This window comes from Chionomys nivalis, chromosome 8, assembly GCF_950005125.1.
Source record: "Chionomys nivalis chromosome 8, mChiNiv1.1, whole genome shotgun sequence".
In the NCBI taxonomy this organism is placed as follows: domain Eukaryota; kingdom Metazoa; phylum Chordata; class Mammalia; order Rodentia; family Cricetidae; genus Chionomys; species Chionomys nivalis.
Window position 1 is genome coordinate 30,910,257 of NC_080093.1, and position 14,908 is coordinate 30,925,164.

Genomic DNA, 14,908 nt, shown 5'->3' on the forward strand with positions numbered 1-14,908 from the left:
GAAAACACATTTAGTGATAGCTATTCATTAGCCATCATTGAAGAATGAATTAGACTTTAAGAATTGATCAAAAATTCTCTGGTCAGCCTTTTATTACTATCTTGTCTTGAGCCCTTTTCTTAATGACATCTATTATCAGATTGAAATGGCGATTGAGACGCTGCAAAAGTCTGACGGTCTGTCCACTCACAGAAGCTCTCTTCTCAACAGCCATGTAAGTTGCCTCTTTGTGTACACTAATCTCTTGCTTGTTCCGCATGTGTTGCTTGCCTCTAAGTGCTTGTTTTATTTATTTACTTATTTATTTTGCTTCTTAACCTTCCTTTCTCAAGCTTCTTCAGACTCTAACCATTTACTGCCCATTTTACACAGTGGGATATCCCAAAACAGAACCACAGTTTACTGCTTTACTGGTGGGTTTGTATTTCTGTGTATATAGACAAAATTGAAAATTGACAAGAAGCCACCATGTATTTCTAAAATATAATTATAGTAGTTTTAGAAATTTAAAGATTTTTAGCTTCGTATTTATTTCCTCTGAAGTAAAACTTCGTAATACACATCTTTATGTCTGAGACACAGAAGCAACTATGTCCACCATATAATTGGTATGAGTCTTTAAGTGAAGACATAGTCACTAATACCAAAAGCAACAAGAAACTATTTAAAATGTATTTTCTGGTAAGATTGTAAGGTAGGCAGGTCACAGTCATGGATGAACTCAAGTCCTAAACAATGAAGAGAAATGAGAATGGGCCAAAAGTGAAGTTGTGTGTAAGCTGTAAGTTGCTAGTATCTGAGGCAAGCAGAGTGGCCTTATTACTTCCTGGAACTGTCACTGTCACCAGGTACAGCATCACCCTAACACTGGTAAGTGGTGTGAAATAAACCTTCTCATTGTCCGTTCAGAGTTGAGCAAATGAAAATGTTTGTTACAGTTATTTTTAGAAGGTGATTTCTGAATGTATGGGGATGTCTGTAGATCTATGACTTAAGCCTGTTGTAGGTAGATGTGCTAAATTAGTATTAATGACATTTGAGTAAAAATTAGAAATTTCGTTGGGCAGTGGTGGCGCACGCCTTTAATCCCAGCACTCGGGAGGCAGAGGCAGGTGAATCTCTGTGAATTCGAGACCAGTCTGGTCTACAAGAGCTAGTTCCAGGACAGGCTCCAAAACCACAGAGAAACCCTGTCTCGAAAAACCAAAAAAAAAAAAAAAAAATTAGAAATTTCCTTTAAAACTGTTTTTTTTTTTAATTTAGGGATAATTTATTGTTATTTCTTAATTTTTTTGTAATATTTTTATATCTAAAAGACTTAAAATTAAGATCACTGAAATATTTTCATTAAATTTCATTAATTTTCAAAAAGGCTATAGTATTTTTAACAATCACATAGTTTATAGAAAATGTCTCACTCACTGATTTTTTAAAAATATATTTATACTTTGAACTATTTAAGATTTGTATTCTGGAATACAGTTCTTGATGTTCTAATGTTTGGTTTTGGAGGAGGTGTTTTGATTTGTTTTTTCAAGAGAGGTTTCTTGGCAAACACAAACATGTTAGCCAATTTGCAGAAGGCCTATAATTTTGGTGAAAATTATAGATAGAAACTTTAAAATAAGGATATATATTTTGTCACCTCTTTTTAAAAACAATTTGAACACAATTTTCCACTCTTCGTCCTTAAGTAGATCCTGCTTACTGGAATGAGTCTGTGGTTGTGCTAAAGGCTAGTTTACCATATGCTATTAGGATGCGTTTGCCAGTTAGGATATTGAAAATAGCACGTGAAAATGCTTATCACTTCCAACCAGACGTGTGCAGGCATATAAGTATTTTTAAAAATAAATAGAATTTTGTAGTTGCTCTTTTGAAATTTTCAGATTTCTAGATTGGCTCTGAAAGTCAATTGTTATTTCACTTTTGATATATGAAATGTGCTATAACATGTTGTTTGAATTTAACTTCAATCACCCAACTTTATTGATTTTTTTCTGAACAATAATGTATGTTTAAGAATTTTTTAATATTTCTGTTTGTTTGAAACATTTGAGATATTTTGGGATGTTTAAAAAATAATTTTCTTCAGTTAGAACTTGTGAATTAAAATTCATTGTCAATAACTGAATGAATGAGCCTGCTCAAACAACACAATTACATAGTCTTCCCTGGTTTTGTGTTTTCATTTTGTACTATAGAAAATCTATATAGTTGAACCTACTAGCTGTGTTTCATTATGTAGGAAGAGTGGACACAAATGTTGCTTGTGTGGTGATAATCTTTGTCTCCTGGCTTCTCTCATTTTTATTACATCTATGAAATGGTCAGCCTTATTCAAAACTGCATGGATAGTTCAGTCTTTAGGAATAGGAATAATTCTAGAGATGGCTTGTGAACAGAAGCAAGCAGGGTCAGTTCTACAGATGCCCATTTGATTACCTTCTTCTTAAAGGCAGGAAATATTTGCATTGTCTTTCCCTTAGGAAGGTCATGATGCTCCTGACTTTCATTGGATTTTCACCAACAGCTGAAGTAAATGAACAAACAAATACAAAATAATGTATAATAAAGTAAAATATAGAAATAAAAATAATAAAGAATAAATAAAATGCTACTTAGTACATATCTCCTGTTGCCCACATTTTAAATGCTAATGAACTGTTACCATTACCCGTCATGAGAATATAATAAAGAATTATTTGAGTTTTTATAGGATTCTTTGTGGTTGAGGGGTTCACCTTTATGATGATTAGTTCTTTGAATTGTCAGTTTCTGCAAAGATAAGTCTCATTAGGAAGAAATTAGGAGACATTATCTAGTGTGCATCCATATTCAAGCTTCTAAAAAGGATGTGAATAGTAACTTTTGAGCATAAATGTTACTTTACTTGGTGATACAGTATGGAAATTATTTCTGATTTATCCATATGCATTTAAATATTAACAGTAATTCAGAAAATATTATTACATACAAATTAAGTAAATAAACCCTTTCTAATAGAATCAAGCTTGTCTCCGTTTCCCCTTCGTTTCATACATTTGATGATGAAGCAATATTTCATTTTATATACATTCTCTGAGTATATCTTTTTTAAAAGAGTTGCTTATGTTTACTGTTGACCTGAATGTTTGTATGTGTGCTACATGTATTGCTGGTGCCCAGAGAGGCAAGAGGAGGACACTGTATCCCCTGAAACTGATGACAGTTCTGATCTACCATGTGGGTACTGGTAACTGAACCCCTGTCCTCTAGGAGAGCAGCCAGCACTCTTAACCACAGTATGTTCCCAGCCCCTTCCAGTGTATTTTAAAGGCTATTTTATGCTACCAAGCCTTACTTGTTAATTTCTATATGCTATTATCATCCAAATTAAAATGCAAGTGAAATTTCTATGTTTGGTACACAATACTATGTTCCAGCTATGGCTAAGTTAGTTATGCTGCGTGCAGTGCTTTAGTCTTGATAACCTGGTGGCATTATGTCAGCAATAGTACCATAGACAGTCAATAAATATTTATTGCGTAGTAAAAGTTGTAAAAGAATAAGGACTTTTATGGTTTGTCTTCTGACACAGCCCTAGTGCCTAGAACAGTGCTGGTACATAGTAGTGGATGCATACTAAATATTTGTATTTGCTGAGCAAATGAATATCAGAAACAATAGAATGGGACAGACCCTATCTTTAATGTTTTAGGGTTCCTTTCACAGTAACATAAATGTCTATTTGAAACTCATACATAGACTGTATTGATTTCTCTTTTTGTCCCCAAATATTCAATCAATGTGTATGTATTAGTACAGGGTTCTCTCTTATGTCATTCTAACTGAATAAAGAATATGTGGGTCACTTTATAATATCCTACATTAATCTTTAAGATTAAGAGTAGCTTTCTTTTCTTCCTGTCTAATTCTTTAAAAAGTTGTACCCCAGAGTGATATGATTCATCTTTCTGTTTTTTATAATGTGTTTTGATTTTAGTTTTATATTATTTTATATAATACTTTTGTGTATGTATTTTATTTTTAATTTATATATATATATATATCAAGATGCTCTTAATAATCTTATAGATATGCCTAAGTCCAAATATTATCTAGTTCTTTTAGTTACTGACTCCCACTTGCTATGTGCTCTCAACTGTAATTAATATACATTTTCATTTAGTATTTGTATTATATCCAATTTAGGATATTTTGGATTGTAAATTTCCACATAGAGTTATTGTTTATTGTTGCTTTTGTGTAGTGCACTTTTAATTCCACTTAAAGTATATGAAAACCTCTAGGCATTTATGTTTTCAGAATTTTCACAATATAGCAGTCAATTGGTTCATAATTCTTACAAGATTAAGCTACTGAAATATATTCAGCTTAAAATAAAATCTTGGTTATTAGTCATTCACCCACCACTGGCTTGATGCTATTCTAAATAAAAGTTACTATAGACCTGTCAAATGCATAGCTTAGGTTCACTGAACTTAAAAGTGATTCCTAATTGATAATAACCCATCTGTAAAAGGCCAGATATTACATTTAGATGTTAATAGGGCAGCACATTATTTATTTTTGTCGATTAATGTTTCCCTTTAGGAAAAATAGGAACTGTTCATCCTTTATAATCTGATCTGATTAATACAGATTACACGCAAAGGTGGAAAGATGCAGTTATCTTGCTTTCTAGCCTTAGATGAGTATTGTTATTTCATTATTAGAATAATTTGGTTTTAAAGATAAAGGTCAAAGTTTCTGTGATATTTCAGAAGCTGCAAAATTTGTAAATACAGTCATTTTATATAAGATACTTTATTAAAAGAATAAAATAAGAAACAGATAGTTGCTTTCTAAACTACTAAATGTTAAGGCTATTGAATTCTAATGTCCAACTACATTCTGTTAATAGCAAGAAATAATGTACCTTATAAGAGATACCCATTTCCTTTGGGTAGGTAGCATGTAGGACAAAGCATAATCTTTTACATTACAGTACAGAAATGTAACTTCTAAGTTCCTATAATAATTTAAAAAATGCTATCTAATTTATGATTTAGACGTAATATCTTATTTTTTTGTTTGATCTTGGTTCAAAATCAGAAAATTAAATATTAGTATGTAGTATGTTGATTAAATATACCAGCTGTATCCCCAAGTCTTTTCTGGCATATTCTAGATGGTGTATTGTTTATATATTGTTTCTTGGGTAATAACCATAGGTGATGTGGTTTTTGACCAGCTTCCCAATGGGACCCCATGTCAGCAGACCAGGCCCCTCTATTTTCAGGGTTTTTGTCTCTGTTGACCTCTTCTCTCCTCTCACATGCTCTCATTGCTTCTGTGAGGAATAAAGTTCCTCCTTTTGATAAGATGGAAGTAGAAACAAATTTAGCCAAGTCCTAGTCACTAAGACAGCTGACCTCTGGGACTTATAAACTACCCACAGCTGTGTGTTGTGAAGAATGCATGTGTGTACCTATTTCTGTATTCACACTGGTCAAATTCATATTTTCAAAATTAGTTTAAAAATTAAACATTTGGCGGGAATATAAACAGTATAGGTAGAAAACAAGTTTTTAAAATCAGCCAAAGTTTTTACTTGTATGTAAAAGGAATGAGTAGCTATTCTGAAGAAAAGCCCCATTTTCTCTGACTTCTCTCCAGCTGTGGTGGGGGTGACATCATTGAGGATTCTAAGTAGTTTATGCCACCTTTTGCTGTAATTAAAGAGAACGTTTTTGCCATAAAGAAAGATTTATTTTTTACTATATTTAAAAGCGGTTATTATAATTGACCTAATTAACTCTCACACCACAATCATTGTTGAACTTGAAACATTTTATGTTGACCTTTGCTTCTTATGCTAGTTTCCACATTTATTAAACACACCTTTTGAAATATTTTTATGAAATATTTAGAGGTTTTTTTTCAAAATCTTTCATAAAATGTTTTCTCTCTAAAAGACTATCCTTGACGGTGAGACATGAGTAAGCTAATATACCTGGATATTCTTCACTTCTAATCAGTTAAATGTTATAATGATACTAGTATACAACTATGGTAGAATTAAGTTTTTTATTTGTGTTGACTTATTGATTTGGATTGATCTGCTTTTATATGCATACTAAGATTATAAAGTTCACATTTTAAAGTTGTCTGCTTCATTTCTGGGGAAAATATCCTTTAAAATTTTCTATGTGAATTTGTCACCTGCTCATTAACAAAGAAAGAACATTGATTCATTTTCCTCCTTATTCTTACCATTTTATTATGCCTTTTATAGGGGTACACACACGCACGCACGCACACACACACCTTCACTACTTTTAAATATTTTTTATGATGTATGCTTGTGGATATGAGAAAAATATTACATCATGAACCACTGCTAAAAATATTTCACCTCATACAAATCCTCCTAATAGCTTTTGTTCCTATTTTTAACATATTAAAAACACCCATAGAAGGCAGTTGTGTCTTGCTCTAACTGGCACCTGTATGAAAGACCGCAGCTCACTTTTATGCCATGTGGTTCACGATGGCTCCTTGAATCCCACATGAAGTGCTTTCAGATCCCGCTCATTTTACAGGTCATGGATGAGATCAGAGTCAGGTTCGTATTGCTGTATTTTGTCTTTCTTGCTTGTTTTATATTTTAAAATTCTTGAAATAAAAAAAAAAATATCTCAAAAGAAGCATGCCAGCCCACTGTAGAGTACTGGTTTTGATGTCAGTGACTTAATGTATGTGTGAGTTTATCTCAGATGTTTTATACTAAACAGATGTTTATCAAGGATATATTTTGTGTATTATTTTCAATACATGACACTCATATTTGGGTGTCTCTAGAAAACATTTTACTGATACGAAGTTTAAAAATAAATGCTATGAAAAAAATCCTTTATGACCTGTAATACTTTTCTGTCACTATAAAAGGAGAGCTAATTTGTGTAATCTTTTTAGTGCTCTATAGTGTTGAGTTATTTGTGACACAGCATTAATATGTGTTTTGTGTGCTCACATAGATATATGTTCCTTAGGGAACTAGAAGACTTCCTGAACAGGACATAATTTTATGTTTAAAAGTATCTTATATGCCTTGTGGTATATTTTCAAAGCCATTAATTCTTACAAGTATGGTGATATGTTTAACTGTTTAATGATTGTTTAGGCATGTTTGAAATTGAAATGCTCTGGGAAATTCAGCTGTTATAGTTTTAAAATAATCAAAATATTTTGATATTTTAAATAAAAACCTAAAAGTTCTGCTTCTAAGTTTCAGGAAACATCTTAATGAGACACATAAACTTTATAGATAGGGTACAATAATTCTTTGTCTTACTTGAATGTCCAGACCATCATCATTTTAGCCTTTGAGTCAATATCCAGAGGACAGATAGAACCACATTCATTTTTGAATTATTTTACTTCCATAATTCACACTTAATTACAATCTTTTGTTCAATGCTTGTTCTTTACCATTCCATTTATACATGCCATGGAGATGGTTAAGACAATTAATATAAAACATTTGCTGCTTTGATTGCCTGTTGGTCTAAAGTATAGAAAGCAAGAATTAGAAACCACACTCAAGCGCTGGGACACTATATAACCCTGGGAAAACAGTTTACATTTCTTTCACTTCTTTTATAAGTAAGTAAACGAGTAAGTTGGAACTTAGTAACAAAAATATATACATATATGGTAGGTATTTTTCTCATACATTCTAAATTTAAAAATTTTTTAATAAACAAAGTACAATATAAAACTTTGAAATGCAGGCTATAGGTGGAAAAAACATTATTTACTGCTTATCATGGTCACATGCTTTCCAAAATTCTGAAGAAAAAAGACACCTCAACTTTGAGGTAGAAAATTGAGATGATTGTAAAAATTATTGCCTTTTTTATATAGAAGTTATTTGTCCCAGTAGGTGATAATGTTATTGTATTATGTAGTGATAATTTGAGATAAGTAAATTCATTTTCTGTGAAAATGAATACAATCTAATATAAAACTTCATATGAGTAAGTCCATTGTGTACTTATTGTAACAGACCAACATGCTAGTTGTTAGGTACCGTGTTGCCAGGTTTAGAATGTATTAGGTACTGTGATTTATTTTATAACAATTATAACTGATATGTTTATTTTATTAATCTTGACCAGTGAATGCTATTATTTGAATTTTTTAAAGAAATATGTTACTCCAGGATTATAGTCAATATAGGGAAAATTATTATCTTTTCTTATGCTTGTTAATTTGAATATAACATATTGTCTAAACTGATAACTGCTGTGGCATTTCCCAGAGCTTAGAAAGTTAGATTTACCAACTTCAAGATAATCCCTGTTTATCCTGACAGTTAATGGAAGTACTTCCAAGTATTTGTACATACTGTGTCTTGCCGAAGCTTTGGCAAATGATGTGAATTCTCTGCTTATTCTCTCTTATCTTACCAGCTCCAGTGGCTGTTGGACAACTATGAGACAGCGGAAGGAGTGAGCCTTCCGAGAAGCACTCTGTACAATCACTATCTTCGACACTGTCAGGAACACAAACTGGACCCAGTCAACGCTGCCTCGTTTGGAAAACTAATAAGGTCCATTTTTATGGGGCTACGGACTAGGAGATTAGGAACTAGGTTAGTACTGAAAATCAACACAATTAGTTCATCCTCCTTTATCAAATTACAGCAGTGTTATAGAGTGAGCAGAAATTACTTGATTATAGAAAACATAAAGGAGATAAATATAGCATGAAGTCACTTTATAAGTTCATAGGAAAAGGAATATTACTATTCAGTGAATATCATCAAACTGGTTTTCAGACTACATAGAAATTAGAAGGCCAACCTGTGTGTGCAAGATTTGCATATGATATTTTTAAAAATTGTTATATACCACTGCCATCGCTTTTTGAAAATAAACCTATTAAACGTGAATAAAGTGACATAGTAAATGGGAAACTAAGCATTTCATTACTGCTTTAAAATACGTTTAATTATTTTTATGAAAACTTTGACTAGAAGAAATAGTTAATGTGGAAGTTTCCACTTTATCCTGTAATTCTGGGACAAATTAAAGGTATTTGGTAAACTTACAAAATGTGAATATTTGAAGTCCTTGCTGATGGTTCTGTTTTACCTCTTAATATCCTTCTAAGCTTTCTATACATTTCTCTTGCTCTTGATTGTAAAAATAGTCATATGTGGGAGTGAAACTGTGTCATATTTCCATTTTAGAGACCAGCGATGTGAAGGAGGAACTTTTAGTCTCATGGGTTTCTTTCCTTCAGAAACAATGAGTTTTTCTTCTAAGTGTTATGATGAAAAGAAAATTTAGAGCCTTGGAACTTCATTTTTATTCTCCATGATTTTTACAAATTGAAGACTAATATTTTAAGCAGTTAGGTAGAGATCTATGCACCTGTTGGCTTTCTGACTCATACAGGGATCATGCACACGACACTAAACTAGCAATGCTGCGCTGTAAAGGTGATAGACCTTTAGTTATAGGTCACGGCCTCCAAGACTTACAGTACAAAGGCTTTTCTTTTTACTCTCTGTGAGAGAAGCAATGCACTAGTAATTATCATCATTACACATTATGCGGAAGGGAGAAGTGATCTCTTTCAGAGAGAAAAGATTAACCTGCCTGTACCCATCTCCAGACATACGGCTCAGATCTTCATAGCAGAACACAGTTTAACATGTGCAACACATACTTATGTGCTGTAACTTATCTGTTACTGTGATAAACAACTCAGAGAGGAAAAAGCTTAGCTAGTTTACACTTCCAAGTCTCAATCCACCATTGATAGAATTTAGGACCAGGAACTAAGGACGGAAACTTGGAGGTCAGAGCCATGGAAGAATGCTTCTTGCTGGCTAACTCACAGGCTCTTGCTTAGCCCAAGGTTACACCTACCTTTGCATAGTATCACTTCACACTCCTGTACCAATTAATAATCCAGACATCCTCCTAAAAACATGCCTACAAGCCTATTTGATCTAGGTAATTTCCCAGTGAGGGCTTTCTTTTCAGGTGACCCAACTAGAAAATAAAAGCTAAGCAGGACCCCATTTCTGTAGTATAATTTTTATAGAAAATTATAAAAATGATGCCTTTATATATAAAGAATCAAAGAAATGAAAAGATGTGATTTTATGCAAACTCTGACAAAGGGAGAATCCTGGAGAAGCATGATTGGACAAAGTGGTGTGATCTGCAATTATAAACAGGATGAGCGGTGAGCCTTCGCTCAGGAAGGCCTTCATTCAGATTCCATGCTGTGTCCTCAGGCAGAAAAATAGTCCCATCCTCCTAATGCAGGAAGGTCCCTCTGGCATGGGGATCTTAAGAAACAACATCAAGGTAGAACAAGGAGGAGCAGCTGTGTTTTATCACGCATTTCACTGGAGAAGTGAGAGAATTTTTTTACTCCATGGCTTGTTTCTGCTGCTTTCTCTAATTTTGAGTACCATATTTTAGGACAGTATGACCAGAAACTCATTACTGTGTTAGTTTTAGGAGATTTTGTATGTGTTTGAACTGTGAATTTTTCCTTTTGCTTGCTTTGAAGCAAATGTGCAACTTTCAAATTGCCAGAGGTTCAGTTCTTTCATAAATATATTCTTTTGGTACTTCAAAAGGTAGTATATTTTAAATTGCAGAATGTGATTGTCTATTGAGACTGAAGAAACTAGCTTTCATGCCTTTGAAAAAAGGAACTTTTGTTTCTCTTGTTGTATTTCCTCCCTCCCAAAACCAGGAAAATCATTATTTGGAGACCTAACCTAGTATTTCCTAGCTGATGGCTCAGTAGTTGCACATATGGTGCCAATATTTTGAAACTCTAGGCTTTAGTCAACATTCTAATAGCTGTATTGTTGTGCTGCTTTTGTTACTGGAAAGGATTTCAATGGGTCCTATTTTGAGGCTCTATTCAAACCTTGAAAAACATCTTTAAAATAGAAAGGGACAAAATTGGGGTTGTTTGGGTTTGTGAATGAGTAGAATCCATATTGTACACGTACATTCTGCAGTATTGCAGTTTTTACTTTCGATTCCCTACCCCCAAGGATTTTGCCTCCTAATCCTTTTAACATTGCATGTGGTGTTTGCAGTTGAGTTGGAAAGGAAAGCCTAAGAGAATACGGAGGGAATAAATGCTATTAGGTTTAAACAAATGTAGTGTTAGGAAGCTGCTGGAGTACTAACAGAGGAAGCCCATGGTGCTGGGGTGAAATCTCAGAGATTCTTCTGCTGTGGAAACTGATATCAGCTTTTCATTCTTGCTCCAAGGAATGGAAGGACAATCAGTATAGATCAAGAGGCAGATTAAATTTCATGGTTTTTTTGGGGAGGGGATGGGGTTTGGTTGTTTGTTTTTAAGTAAACTGTCTCTAGAAGCATTATCTGTCAAAAGGATTGTCTAGTGAAATTATCCAAACAAGACCACACCTCGTTTTGGCACTCATGTAAACAGTAAGCATATAAAACCAGCGCATTTCTAACAAAAGCAGTGCAAAGGCTGCATTTCCCTAGATCCCATCTCCAGATTACAGCTGAGGATGGCCCTGGGTGTACGTCTCTTCCCAGGACACTCCTGGGGGGATAAAAGACCTTCCTCTTACTCCAACCCCAAAGCTGGTTTGTAGGAAACTGAGTCTCAGAAGTAAAGCATCAGTTTACTTTGTGAACTTCCCCATGATTCATGCCTCCTGCTTCCTGCTTTTCCCTTTACTTTCTACAACATCTACTTCATATAGCACACTACCAAGTGTGTTCCTGGTAGGTTTTGTTGTAGGTTTTTGCTCTAATCTTGGTAGATTTTATAGACAAGATCTAATTTCTCAAGTAGAAGGTGTTTATCTGCCATTATTAAGTTTTCCCTTCTATTTCTTTCATTTTCCTAAAGTATAGGGATTTGCTGGCTTTAATGTCTCTTCAGATGTATGGCTCATCTAATGTATGTTTGTTAGTCTTGGAAGTAAAATTATCTATTTTCATTAAAAATATTTAATCCACACACCACTTACATTTCTCTTTGTAAATGAAAGAAAAAATTGGAAGAGCACTCACTGACATATTGCTATATATAGACTTGTGAAAACTAGTCTCTCTGCAAGAATTTACATACTTAAAATGTTATTTTTGCAAGAATTTGCAAGTTCCATTCAGGATAAAAATTGTCATTTCTAATATCAAGCATGGTATTTTTCATGAACACTAAGAAGTTCCAAAACTTTTATGCCAGGGGGATTTCACCGTTTTTACAGGGAAATGTCCTAATCTTTTATAGTATATCTTATTAGTTAACAACAGATATGAATCTTTAAAAACAGATATGAATCAATTAAATCAATAATAAAATGTAATTTAAAAGACATATGTTAAGTATTTATAGCAAGTTGCTGTCAGTGTATAGTGCTTTATGGTTGAATTGTGATTGGCCCAAACTCTTTCCCAGCCATTATCCCTTCTAAATTAAGTTTGAAATGGATGTTAGAAAATAAATTAATGTGAGTGGGACAAGTGAGCTATGTGGTAAATATTGAAATGAAATTTTAAAGGAAAGGTTTGTGATTGTTTTGGAATCTTATTTTGATTTTTGGAATGTCACTATGGAACATAACAGGCATCCAGAAAAGATAAATTCTAAATGTGAAATGTTAGCATAATGTTTCAACCAAATTCTTCTGTGTGAAGTTAATGGTTAATATTGTTGTTATTGACTTTTCATGTTTCTATATTTAATGTTCTTTTATGAAGAGGAAACTCCAAGTACCATTACTATGGGATTCGTGTGAAGCCAGATTCTCCTCTTAATCGTCTACAAGAAGATATGCAGTATATGGCTATGAGACAACAACCCATGCAACAGAAGCAAAGGTACATTCTGAGTTATTGTTATGTCAACGCTCCACACTTCTTAACTCCATAGTCTTCTTATTTCCGAGCAAACAGAACAAACAAATGCACTGGACTGCTGCTACCTTTGACATGCTTTCTCTGTGGATAGTGTTTAAATGTCATTGAGAATTTCAGTGATCCTTTTTCAATTTTTTAAAAATAGCTTATCCTTGAACTTGTTGGGCCCTTTTAAAGTTAAATGTGATGTCCCAAACTACTTTTCATATAGTAAATAACACAAGAAGAGTAAGGAGTACACATAGGCAAGTTGTATCTTTGGAGAAACTTAATTTTAGTGTTCATGAGACATACTATTCTTACATCCTTCAAATCATTTTTCAAGCTTTATTTATTGTACATTGCAAGTGTGAATGTGTATGTGAGAAAGAGATAGAGGGTGAGTGTGTGTGTGTGTGTGTGTGTGCAAGCATGCCTGGGCATGCCTGTGTCTGATGTATTTGTGAGGGTTGGTGGGTGGATTTCAGAGAATAATTTTCAGGATTTGGTTCTCTTCTTCCACCGTGGGTTCCATCCAGTGAGGTCATCAGCCATGCACAGCATGCGGCTTTACTTTGTGAGCCGCCCTACACATTCCAACTAATTCTTTTGGCCACGTCTGAGTTCTTGTAGGATCTTTGGGACATCTTACATTTTTAGCCTAATCTTTTTGAACATAGAATTGTACACATTAGAACTTTAACAGATCATGCATTCGTGGATGGATCAATGGATGCATGGGTAGATGCATGGGTGGATGAGTGGATGGGTGGGTACAGACAGAATTTTATTTCTTGGAATAAAAAAAAAGCATCTTTGTCTGATCTGTGCTCATAATCCTTGACAATGAAAGCATGAGCAACCTTGTTTTCAAATGTCTCACAAAGGCCAAGTGGAATATATATACCGCTACACTGTTGTTAAGCCTTCCAGGCACTTATGACTGTCACAATTTACAGAAAATAAATATTTTTGAGAACTCCGTTTTTACCAGTGTAGCTTACCTATGCTCTGTAATTATAACTGTTCTTTTCAACTGAAGTGGTAGAAGTAACTAAGAAAAATGTATGATTTCACTAGGTTCTTCTTCTTGTATTGGCAAGATTTCGTCCAAGCTAGTATAGTACACAGCGTGACTTCTAAGTCATAGAAAGACAATGTTACATAATAGATTTTCTTCTGGTCAGCAAATATTCATTGAGGTTCTACTGTGTTCTGGGCTCTAAATTCAAGGATAAGACAGTATCTGCCTTTAAAAAGACAGTGTGTGAGGAATGAGAGGGCAAAGTAATGCAGTACGTTGTGCAAAAGTTCAGGTTTAATCAAAGAACTATAGAATACAGAGTAATTGAGCAAACTCTGGGAGAGGGGGACTAGAAAACCTCATAGAAAAGGTGTTATTTGAGTAGGGACTAAGAGTGAGAAAAACAAGGACTACCTAGGCAGAAGGGAAGTGTTCACATAAGCACACAAGGTGAAGGATGATGTTGTGGGTAGTGGCCCCTGATCTGCTGAAGTTGTTACTGCAGAAGGAAAATAGAAAAGATGCTAAGTTGTCTAATGAGAGATGCAATTTATATAGTAGTTTGAGCCACATATTAAAAGATTTGGTTTTGCATGAAAGCAATAAGTTTGCTTTTATGTGTGTATAACACATAACTATTTAAAGCTTTGAAGCAAAACAATGAAATTCTCTTTTTTTCTAGAGAGATAACTTTTTGATTTGGGGCAAGACATATTTAATGGGAAGAGATGGAGGTATGGACATGAACTCTTGCTGTGTAGTTTCAGTGTGTCCCAGCCTGGAGATACAATTCAAGGCTGGCCATCATATGGAGATTTTTAACCCACAGATTCTCAGTTTTGTTTTTAATTACTAGTTATTTTTTTGTCTGTAGGTAGGAAAATGAATTTAAAAGGACTGAAAAATGCCGGGCGATGGTGGCGCACGCCTTTAATCCCAGCACTCGGGAGGCAGAGGCAGGCGGATCTCTGTG

At 33.9% G+C, this 14,908-nt stretch overlaps 1 protein-coding gene across 8 annotated transcripts in view; it reads left to right on the forward strand.

The window, feature by feature from the left end:
• Rfx3 (regulatory factor X3) overlaps positions 1-14,908 on the forward strand; it is a 251,670-nt gene that overhangs the window by 173,151 nt on the left and 63,611 nt on the right. For all 8 annotated transcript variants that reach the window (XM_057777838.1, XM_057777834.1, XM_057777837.1 and 5 more), the window contains 3 exons: positions 140-214; positions 8,460-8,641; positions 12,774-12,893. In XM_057777838.1, the coding sequence (XP_057633821.1) occupies positions 140-214; positions 8,460-8,641; positions 12,774-12,893 (377 nt within the window). The remainder of the gene's footprint in view (positions 1-139; positions 215-8,459; positions 8,642-12,773; positions 12,894-14,908) is intronic.